Consider the following 12,594-nt stretch of genomic DNA (forward strand, 5'->3'; position numbering starts at 1 on the left):
TCTAGAGACTTCATCACTTGGTATGCAAAAATAATGAAAATCGACTGGAACCAATTCCTTTTACACATATAGAGAGTATGAAAAAATGAAAGACATCATATGTGTCATATATTATTGTGTTCACAAAGCACATGTGTTCCTGAGTACTTTGAGCCCTATTCTTAATTGAAGTACTGTATTTCATATTAGCAAGTGCAATGCTTTACAATTGAAGTTGAACAGGTGCTGTTCAGGTATTATTTGTTTACCTTTTTCATTCTTTTTAAATTAAAAAAAGTCTAATTCTCTTACATTCCACAGAAAAAACTGACATATTTCATCTGAATATGGTTTTAATTCAAAGTCTGAAATCCTTACACAGTCCAATAATAACAAGCATCTGAGCTGTTGATTTAAGCAAAATAGATATTTGTGTAAGTAGCTACTGTATGAACATTTATTATTTTCTAACATTATAACACTGTATAACTGATGACAGCACTAATCACTGCCTGTAAAATGAAACTGTTAATAAAATACATAAAAAATGTTAATCTACATCCTCCAGTTCTAATTGATGAATACTAATATTGTATGTGAAATTATACACAATAAATACAAATGCAAAATAATGCAGTATGTCCTGGTTTAAACATCATAAAAGCAGCAATTCACAGATATTCACATAGTGATTGACACTCAACAAAAAGACCTGTTGAGGCAAACAGAAGTGGTGAATTCACAATTTGGAAAAAGATTTTTCACAAGGAGTCAGACTGTATACTGTCTGTCCCAGAACCAAGCATTTCATGCTATAGATGCAAAGAGCCCAGGCTAATGAAAAATGTGTTGGAATTAATAACATTTCTGAAAGAACCTCTCCAAGCAAGTATTCAAGACAATGAAAAGTTACAGAGATAAATGTTTGTGTCTGGGCCTAAGTGCTCTCTTGGGGGTGCTGAAAAAATATTATTACTCATCTAGCGATAACCACTACAGTAAAGTACCTCTCAACTGTTTCTCTTTCTGATGAAAATCTGTTGATCTAGGCAGATTTCCAAATGGACTGATAATACTGTCACCAAAAAACTGAAAGTTACAAAAATAAATATAAGCATGCTATCGTTACACCTGGGCTGGGACTGACACACCAGAGGCAACCTGAACATTCCTCCGACCCCATTCAAACGAGATCAGGATGCCTCTCTGTTCGACTTTTAGATGTTGGCTTGTGAGAATGTGTGCATACTGTACATGCTTAATATAGTTTCCTTTTTACAATAATGCAAAGAAAAGAGGATACAAGAGTGAATCAGTATTTTTAATCCCTTTTCATAAATTCAGTGATGTTATGCTCTTTTCAGCTGTATCTGACTGATATCATTACTTCAAAATCAAGAGCCATTATGTATATTATACTGTATATACTGTATATCTTGTTTACTTGTTTACTGTCTTCCTCATGGTCAGTTTTTTGAACAAGTGCATTTCCTTTGACCAATCATAGTACTGTATAATCTTCTTGCAAAGTGCCTGAACCGCTATCTTTTTAGTCTCTTCTTACAATGATGTAATATATTGTTTTGCGTTGTAACAAATGTGTTTCTTTCTGTCTCTTCTTGTTTTCCAAGCCTAAATCTTTACATGCCTTTTTGGCTTGTTTGTAATTTCTGTATTATTATTCCAATCAGTATCCAAGTTTTGCATCCATTTTTTATATTAATATAAGCAAAATGCAATGGCCAAAAACATAATTCTAAGCATAAATAGTAATTTCACTGTTGAAATAGTAGATACTATTGTCCAATATCAGCTGTTTTATTTCAGTTATGCTGTCATAAAGAAATGGCACTGATGCATCCAAATACATCCAAATGATGACCTTTTCTAATTTTATGCCATTTGTTTTTGATTCATTGGGAACAGTGTACTGTATGTGTTAGACATCAGCTTGAAATCTATCTTCAGACTTGTCTTCATGTTTAGTTACAGTATGTGCTTCTTAAACTGCTGTTTATTTGGTTTTGGTGGAAACATATAATAGTTCTTATATTTCCATGACTGTAAGTTTGTAATTATTTGGAATTCTGTGGAATCTTATAGAGTAATGAAAACTGAATTAAAATACATGAGACTATGTAATGTATACATGTACTGTATATCAAGTTGAAAAGTTAATATGACACATGAGTTGTTACTGTCAGAATCACACTTATTTTGCATTGCATTCCAGGTATGCAATTAGGAATTATTCAGAAATATTCTTATATTCATGGCCTTCTATGGATCATATTAGCAAGGTTTTTACTGAGGAACAGGAATATTCTTCCTGCTGCTTTCAAGAGCAAAGATTAGAAACACAAATTCTGAGAGGAAACAGCTGTGTACCATTCAGAATGATGCCTTTGTTTATTTGCCTGAACTGAAAGAGGGTAAGGCTGACAAACACAAACTAGAAAATAATGATAATTCCTTTTTGCACCTCTGAGACTGAATTCTGATAAAATACATCAATTAACTACAGTTAATTGTTTGGAAAGTGCTTTAATTAAATTAATTAAAGCAGTAACAAATTAGATCTGCTACTTATTTTTTAAATACAATAGTTTCACAACATTTTGAGGAGAAGGTGTGTTCTTTTTTCCTGCTAAACTAGTACAGCAAAACCACCATTACAAGTCTACAAAGCAGTAAAACATACAAATATGGATGTTTAAAAATGTTGGATAAGAAATATCAACAACAGGTGTCTAATGTATCGTGCTGGAAGAATATTTCAAAACTACTTTTAAAATGGTGAATCAATTTAAAAAAACAATGTGAAAGTAAAGCCTTCAATGACACATTTCTGCAGTCCTTTTAAAATAACTTTAAGAGCAAAAGTTCCTACTATCCTCTTGTATGTTGTTTTCAGTTTTGTGAACATCTAAAACTGTCAAATTGAAACAAACTGGCTGCATTCCATTTCACAATGAAGGCATTCACTAAGGTGATTGAGACTTCAGAGAAAACTGAGTATGTGTTGTACTGTAATTCCAAGGATTTTTCAAGGTCCTACAAATGATCATAATCTTCATGATAATTACAGAGTGGCCAAATTACTCTTAACCAAAAGAATGTGTGATACGTTTGATATTATCTTCACTAAAATATACATTTCACACATCAAATAGACTACTGGTTTTCTACAGGCATGTACATACAATGAGCTCATTACGGTCCTTTCCCAGCCAACGTTATAAGGAGTGATACAGAACTGGTCACGCATAATAGCCTGATTCACTGCCAAGCCAGGTGGAGCAAAGGCTTGTAGTGTACAGGGCTATCACTTAAATTGGGGCCATACAAGCCGTGAGCTTCAGGGAAAAAATAAAAAAGATATAGTAGCTATTTTGCAAGGTGTGAATGAAGAAAACATTAGTGCTGGTTAATAATGCAGTTCAAATGTAAGACTTTGCATTTAGTGTAGCAGAGATACCAAATGAAATAGAACAGGTGATAAGAAATAAAAATGCATAAAGTTCAAGATATCATAGGGAGAATTTAAACGACTGCAGAAGTTTAAAGTCAGTGGAAGATGTGGAGGATGAAGGGAATGATACAGTAATAAATACCTCTATATTATAAAAATCCAGAACATAAAAATGAATGTAATGTACTTTAGTAAATTAATTCAGATATCATTATCAAACTATCATAACATCATTAGGTTTATATTTCAACAAATCTGTGTTTGCTTTAAGCAAAACTAAACTTTATATTTTGTATATTCCTTCAAAAACTCAAAAAAGGTTTTAGTTAATACTGTATATTTATGCAATGCTTTTGCTGCAGTATTTATGAGAGAATCACACAGTGTGTGTACACTACTGTATATATGTACTTACATAATTAATGGACTGTGCAGAGACTGCCTGGGTTGACTTAACTGGCAAATTAAGAGGTAATGAGGTGACCTGATTTGGTAAGCAGAACTGTTGCAGATTTCAAGGGAAAATGTATAATGTGCCTTCAGCAACAATTGCTTGCAATTCCTACTACTGTACATCGAAAGCCAGCCTTATAGTCATGTGGGTTAGACACTTATTTGGTCTGTGCAGAAACTCATAATTTTAATTAAGACTAATATGAAATGGTGCAGTCATGAAAATCAGGTATTGCTTTCCTTAATAAATTGTTAAGAAAACTGCAGTAATTGGCAACAGAACTGAGGGCCCTGTACTCACAACATGAGTGAATGTAAAACCCGATAAAACAAAAGACAACTCCTTTACCTGTGTTTCCTGGTATCGTTGTTATTAATCTATGTGGAACACGTGATGATATTTTCAAACCAACTCGCACTTGGTAGAACCTATGAAAATAAAACATCATCAGAAGGGAAATTTACTTCACAAATTACTTTTGAAAAACACATGTTTTAAGTAAAAGATATTGTACTGTACCTTGCACAAAGTAAGTTATAATTATACCTTAAACATAATATGTATGCATATACTGTATGTTGTTGAGAAAATCCAGCTGATTTTAACAACACTCAAGACACATGTAGATTTCTAGGGTTTTCTACCTTTTTAAAAAAGACTAGAAGAAGTCTATGATGGTTCTCATTTTGCCATTCCTGTGACAAGTTGAATATTTTAAGTAATACCAGTCACACTCTGTGGTTACTTAATTGTTTGGCTAAACCTACAGATGCTGCCATCTAGAATGCAAGAAGTATCAGTTGGTACACCACTGTAAGCACCATAAATATCTTCAGTTGTTAGCAGTCACTTTCTTACCTGTATTACAGCCTATAAACTCTGAAGTAAATGATACTGTATAATATAAGACTAGATAACCTTATTCAAATGATTGTGAACGAATTAACTAATCACGCTCTATGGTACATTCAATATAAGCTTTGTTTTGAACAAATGTGGAAAATATAGTGGATTTTCTTTGAAAACAAATTCCGTAGTAATTGCAAGTCACATAGACACTAGGATTTTGATCTACAGCAGATGCTGCACTTTCCCAGAGGTGCTGCAATTTATATGCTATCAAAGAGGGTAAAACTGTATGTGATCTGTGATCACACACTATCATCAGTTTTACCAAGTGCTAGCAGAAAGCAATAACGTGCATCTTCACACGTACTGGGACCTTATTATTGCCATTTTTTTTACGTTTTCAATGCTCTGCTGAGAGAAAAGGTTTATTACACATCACATATCTTTACTTAATGAAACGCAATGACGGTTTTGATATGTTTATTTGTTTAATCATTATAAAATAATTTTCAATAGTTTCATTAATTTATTTAATCATTCACCAATCAATAAAAATAAGGCACAATGTACTTAACTATTGTATACAGGTTTACAGATTACAGAGTTATTTTTTAATTACTACAATAATAATAATAATAATAGTCATCATCATCATTACAGTAAAGTATCACAGTTGTCAGAAATGACAAATTGCTACATACACTTAAATAAAAGCAATTTTAGTTCCACTAACAGTACACTGCAGTAAATCTAATTGGTTGGTATCAATTGCTTAGTCAAGAATTCTCACAATTTAAAAACACCAGTCAATACCAATTCATCAGTGACACAATACTGTATGTGTCACCCAATCATTGCAATTACCAGACCAAGGAAACATATTCTATTTGTAAAGGGTATGAGCTGTGGCTTCTGGAAGCAATACAGCTCCATAATTCAACTGTGGGAAGGGTCTCTTGTAAGCTAGAGGAAGGTAATATTGCGTAGTCATTGCTAGATTAAATTATTTATACAAAAAGTACTTAATTCAAAATAAATTATACAGTAGAAATTAAATATTAAAAAACATAACATTTCCCTCAATTTTATGATGCTAATCATTTACTACATTTCCTCCACTAACTCACTAGTGCTGCATACAACACTGCATTTGGTTCAAATCCCAGATTTTGCATAACATTTTCTCAAACACTATGCTCCTGGGTACCTTCAGTTTTTTTATCTCTCCCTACACCTGTCTTCTACCACATGTTCTGAAATCCCTCCCTTTCTTCCTACTCCCACAACCCGTTTCTTTCTTCATCCAGCCAAAGGACTGGCTCCGCACTCCTCAGTAGTAAAATTAACTACCGTCAGAAATCAAAACTTCCTAGTTCCTGACCACTGTTCAGGATCTGTTCATGACTCATACAGTATGTTTAGACAGCACCTGTGATGTTTCAACCCTCTACTATATTGTTCATTAACTCTTACACTTTATACTGTAGCAGATTCACATACTGTACAATACCTGTACATGTAAGGTAATGAATGGACTGGCACTCATTCACCATAAACAAGGTATACAAATCTAAAGTAAATTTAAATCACTGCTCTGTTTTCATTTTGTATAATGCTATATTATTTGTATAATGCTTTAAATCTTCAGAATAAAAGCAGCAAAAAAATGATATAAATTACTCTTTTTGTGCATGGAATTGTAGAACAAAATGTGACAGACCATTAGCTACTGTAGTGCTCTGTTGGGATGGCTGTGAGCTGATGCATTTATTGCAGCTGTGAGCTTTCCTATTTAAATGGCCTGTCTAGTAACATCAGACACATGGACGGTGAGTAACACCACATGGATGATATGAAAAGATAGCCCTTTTTTGAAGGAGAAGGGTCCAAGGGACAAAAGCTCCTGTGATCCCACAGACATTAGCCTGACGTGTGTTTGAATGAGCATTTCTATTTGATGCAGGATGGCCAGGTATAACTGAATGGGCCTCGGTGAGTGAGTTTAACACAGGCTGTCTGGGTGTGAAACAAGTGCCAGCAGCTGTGGGACTGTCTGAGTGTTTGTGAGCCAAGTCATCTTTAATGATTCATTAGACCACCCATGTACATACTGTATATACATATTAGACCACACATGTGCAGAATGATACACTATTTGTTGTGTATAACAGATCAATAGATAGGGATGTCCATGTTTGAAGGTCTAGGCAGGAGTGTCTATAGAGCTCTACTTGGAGCGATTGATGACAACCTGACTTCACAGGGCTACAGTATATTGATCTAGTTCTAGGACTTCACTTGCTGCCCTTACTGTGGGATCATTCAGACATGGCAACATTCCAGCTGGACAATACACAATCTAACACCGTTTCATGTAACAATGGCTTTCTGTGGAGATGTGAAAGTAACAATTACATTGTGGGTGCCAGACCTGGGCTCCAATTAACATTTATGGTATGAGGTGGAGTGACATGTAGTATCCAGGATTCAGAGACTAGAGAACAGGTATATGTTTTTTTTTCACGCTCCATGGAAGAAAAGGAATAAGAAAAAGAAAAATGATAGATAGTCACACAAGCTTCAATCGGTTCAAAGCATGTTTCGCTGTTATACAGTATACACTTACCTGTACTGCTTCCACCTTTTATAAGTGGTTAAGTTTGTAGTTATAGTTATATAGTAATAAGTAGTTATAAGTAACTCTTGATACTCAGTATATTCTGGGATCAAGAGACTTGAGTATGCATAAAGTAACATAGTGTAACACAGGGTAACACAAAGTTTGACACTCCCTTTCTGTTAATACATAACAATAATTAATCTCCAATCTTTTCCATGAAGGTACTGTATGTTTACTCCTAATACCTTTAACTCGGCAAGTGTCTAAAAGCTTCAGTTAGTGTAAGTACAATTTGAAGTACTGTACATCAAAAGGCATGATACAAGGCTGAAGACTTATATTTTTAATTAATACATCAGAAGTGTACCTTTATACAAGTGATTTGAAATGAACAAATAGAATACAATACATGCCAAAAATCTAATCATAATCTAGTCATTAATTCTTAATGTTTTAATTTCACTGCAGTACCTACAATACGAGGCCTTCAATGTCTGCTCTGTGGGGCAGTGGTTTCATTTCAATCATGAAGTTCAACAGTGAACAGATGGTTAGCTTTTTCATTTGCCAGATAATTAAAAAATGCATTGTTACATTTATTGTGCTTACTACATCCTTTAATAAAAGTTGATAGTTAATGGTCATTTTTTTTTCAGTGGGAAAATGCATTTCAAACCGAGGGCATGAGGTCCTTTAATACACAAAGGCTTGTGGGAGTCTGGAACAAGCTACTCAATTGATGTTGTTTATACTGATACCCTGGCTTCTATCAAAAAGTCTGAATGAGATCCCCATAACTTAGCTACTAGCAACTAAAAAGCATCTTACTATCCATAAAATTTCTCTTATTCTCACTGTCTTAACTGGGAAACAAAAATGTGTCTTTTAAGTTCAAGAAACAATTTCATTTTGTAATGTGATTTTAAGAATCACATGGCATACAGTATGCCAACTCCTCTGCAGTGAGCTGAGTCCTATCTCTTGGCAAGATTATGGCTATCAAAGACCTGAAAAAGAATATTGGCATCTTGAAATACTATATCGATACTGTGTAAAGCTTAAAGAACTCTCTCTTCAGGAAATCAAAGCCAAGAGATCAATCAGAATGCAATTTTAACTAAAAGGCAAATAAAGTGGCACATCTAATTCAGCATCCATTAATACAAACTAAAAGGCTAGCAATACTCTTATCACCATTTCCTGGTTTAAAAATTAAATGTAGATTTAATCAGTGATTTATTTAAGTCAACCTCTACGGTGTCTTTGTTTACTCACATGTGATCCATCTTAATATAGAATGCCTCATGTTACTTCATTGTGTAAAAACAAGATTTTATATTGTATTAAATCATATTGTATTATTGTATTTTCTTGTTAGTGTTGCCTCTTTTCCTATGATTATTTGTCATCTAAGTTGCAAAATTGCAACATGCCTGAAAGCAAAACAAATATATTAGAGCTTTCATCAGAGGAGATTATGCATGAAAAGGTTTAGCCTTTTTTTGCGTTTAGCAAATCAAATCTCAGTAAAGCTGGCATTTCAGTGAGCCACAAGCCAGATGCAGTTCTTAATCACTCTCTACACTGATATACAGTACATTAAATACATTAAAGTATAAAAGTGTTACTACAGTACAGACTTTAAAAGAGATGTAGTAACTGTGGCTACTGTTTAAGCTGGTCAACCTCAATTTGTTTTAAAACTGCATGTTTTGATGTACAAAATACAAAATAAGGTATTTAACACAAAAATCAAATTCTTCATTTGCAGAGCCACTAAAAATCCAAAATCCATTTTTACAAGGTGCACTTTTCCTTCATGTGTTGATATCATAGTGAGTTTCTATTGTGAAAGTTTGTGTACTGTGCTTTATCCAAATGTGAGATGTTACACTGAATTAATCTCTGCACACATACTGCCAAAGTAAACAGATAGTAGTGACATTTAAAATGTTCTTACTTTACATTTATCAGTACAATAGTAAATACATTTTCTTACTTCTCAGGATACCCAAATGATTTTGTATTGTATTCCAACTGCATCTCCAGACCTTGTAGCTCCAGAGCAGATGCAACTAATCTAATTAAACAGCCATTTAGAAAAAAATGCATTTCCAGTACTGAAAAAGCAGAAGCAACAGAATACAGGCATGTACCCATGAATTGAAGAACTGTAATACAATACAATAAGATATTTTTTTATTCTCTTTTAATATTTTTGTGACTATCCGAACAGACAGGTTTGGTCCTTTCACGAAATTGAGTGTATTTGACCTCCAGACATTTCTTTTCAGATGCAAATGTATGAAATGCAATTGAATCATATAAAATATTTTGGAGATTATGACAAGTAAACGTATTTAGCTGTGTGTTGCCGCCCTTTAAGGTTCACTGTTTTCTTTTATTTATTTTATGTTAGCCTTGATTTTGGATTTGTATTGAGAGCGTGAGGAATTTGTGTTCGTGTAAACGTATTAAACCGCCCCCCTGTAAATGAATAAAGTATTCTGAAATAACTGAAAGATGAGAGGGGGGTTTTAACAACTTTAGAACAAGACTGAGGTGAGAAAGAAAGAATTTAAGCATAGTAACTATGTAGCACCAGGCCATGAAAAACACCAAAGAGAGAATGAGACACACGGTGTAGATCTTGTGGCACAACAACATCGTAGGCTGGGGCCTATAGTAGCTTTAGCATTGCTATGTCTGTGCCAGGAATAACACAAATTTACCTCTTTTAGCCAAAATACTTTGGGATAGACTGCATTGTCATTTATGTCTGCTTTTATAGAATGAATCCAGTGCATAATGGGAAGCATGTCGGCATAAGGGAAAAACTGTCCAGATGGTTTTGTTAAGAGAGAGAAGATTAAATCTTAATATTCTAACACTCACCTTACAGTTTAAATTAAAAAAATAAAAAAGCCTTTTAAATATATACATATAAAACAAAACCTTTTTAACAGAGTTTGAACTGCTGCAGAAAGTTGGGCTTTTCCATACACTTTCTCTAGGTTTTAGCATCTGGATGTTATCAGGGAGGCTGGTCTCTTTGAAGCAACTTATGATTGCCACTGTCTTAGAGAACAGGGTGGCATTTGAGTCTTCATGCCTAAGCATTTGGGTCTTGGCTGCACTTACACCAACATTTTCTACTAGGCCTGCTACTCTGTGGTTTTCCTATATTATCTCCTCTGTTGGTAGCTACTCTTGAAAAGGAACATATATGTTCAGTTACTCCTCTAACCCTGGTTTTGTAAAATAGAACAACAGCTATCAAGCTCTTTTGCTTGCTTAGTATCCCCCTTGCTGGTTCATCAACAAAATAGGAAAAGAAGGAGGAATACCAGCCCTAAATCTCCTCAGGAGAGGAAATGAAGATGTACATTGGGATTCATACTCGTGTCGTTCACTCGGGACATGCACAGTACAGCAGGCAACATCACACGACGTAGACTGTACATTACAAATGGGTACATAATAGTGATAGTATAGTATGTACAGAAGAACAATACATACTGTATGTGGTAGTGAACAACAATACATGGTAGTCCATGTCAACACTTTATAGGACAGACATGTATTGAGTTTTGAGGCATTACATCAGAATGGTGTAAGTGATCCTTTGTACTATTGCCTCTAGTGGCAACAAAGAGGTGTTGAAAGTACGTTGGTAATATTGCACTCTTCCTGAGTTATTTGTGATGATGGTAGACAGAGTAGACTCTGTCCTAATATCACAGGAATGGCAATATACCCCCCCCCCATTGGCTATTCTTCTCTTTCAGCGAATCAGAGTCAGTTACTTGGAAATGTCTAAATCAACTCCTGCCTTAATGACTAATCACTAAGTAAAGACACGAGTACACATATTGTATGAGAAAATGTGAATATAAAATAAAAGTCCTTATACATTTTGAAGATTATATTAATAGTCCTGAAGGCTTGTCTTTCTTAATGCAAATACATCCTGAGATTTTGAAGACATCAAAAACAATTTTAAAAATCTTCTCAGTGTTCCTTTGTTTTGACATTGAAGATGAAAGCAAGTTAAAAAGCATTCAGCAGAATTCAGCATGCTTGACAACAAAGTACACTTCACTGTCTTCTTAAATCACAAGTGTTATTCTATTAATATATCACACCTGCCTTATACAGTATAGAGAGACTTATATAAGAGTTATTTTGTAAAGGAAAAAAGAGGAGTAATCAGAGAGGCAATAACACTGAAGGATTTTTCTAGGACTAAAATAACTTATAAAACACCGAGAGGAACCTTTAATGAATTACAGTCCACTGTCATGAAAAAATATTACGTGATTATTATGATTTGTCACGCGCACTGTTAAATGTCCACTTCATCATCAAGAAAAGGGGGAGGGCTCATAGACGTATGGTAGAGATGTGCTGTGAAGATTTGCAATAAAAATGTCCATTAGATAATGAGATCTTTACTGAAATGGCTCCAGCAGTGGTTTTGGTCAGGAGGTTCAAGGACTTAGAAACATGCTATTTTTAATAAAGCAGAATAAGAGAACAGCCCTCTAATTTTAGAGCATCTAATGAGTGGGCTTTATTACTCAGAGCTATACTCCATTTATCCCCTTTCTAGTAAATTTCTTTTATTTTCAATTTTCTCTTCTTAGTCTGTCTTTGTGAAATAATAAACATCTCATAATCCACAGTTAATGAGCATACATTTGTCTTATTTGAATTTAGCTTTAACTTGAACAATTTTGCACTTAAATATCTATATGCAGTTAAGGTGAATAAGAGGTACCTCACTTTATTTTTAACATTTTATTTATTTTTGAGAGATTTTTCTAAAATTTTCTTTAAAATACTGGGGTTTGCTGAGATTTGGTGTTATGACATCATATCTTATTTTTTAATGTGTACCTATTTACTGTATTTAATTTTATGTTTAAATTTACTATTTATGTTTTATACTTGAGTCTGTAGCAGCAATAAGAATTTCAAAAAAGTCTACAGATGAGTACATTATTGATCCAAGTATCTTTCCCATTTTATCTTGAAGTGTGCTGGGGATTCATCTTCAATACCATGGGATTAGAAATGCTGTTTTTGCAGATTTATTTCAGCAATGTTATAAAGGTTATAACATTTTACCATTATAATTTAGCACCTCTAGTGTATTTGTATAATGTTTTGCTGTGCAATCCCTGGCACTCATGTCATGTTTTCACTGTACTTTGCTCC

General features: G+C 33.9%; 1 protein-coding gene across 1 annotated transcript in view; it reads right to left on the reverse strand.

The window, feature by feature from the left end:
* The window catches only part of fam135b (family with sequence similarity 135 member B), a 67,211-nt gene that overhangs the window by 29,863 nt on the left and 24,754 nt on the right, over positions 1-12,594 (reverse strand). The window contains exon 3 of the mRNA XM_088929474.1: positions 4,254-4,333. Within this exon, the coding sequence (XP_088785600.1) occupies positions 4,254-4,333 (80 nt within the window). The remainder of the gene's footprint in view (positions 1-4,253; positions 4,334-12,594) is intronic.

Source organism: Atractosteus spatula, chromosome 12, assembly GCF_055471065.1.
Source record: "Atractosteus spatula isolate fAtrSpa1 chromosome 12, fAtrSpa1.hap1, whole genome shotgun sequence".
NCBI lineage: Eukaryota > Metazoa > Chordata > Actinopteri > Semionotiformes > Lepisosteidae > Atractosteus > Atractosteus spatula.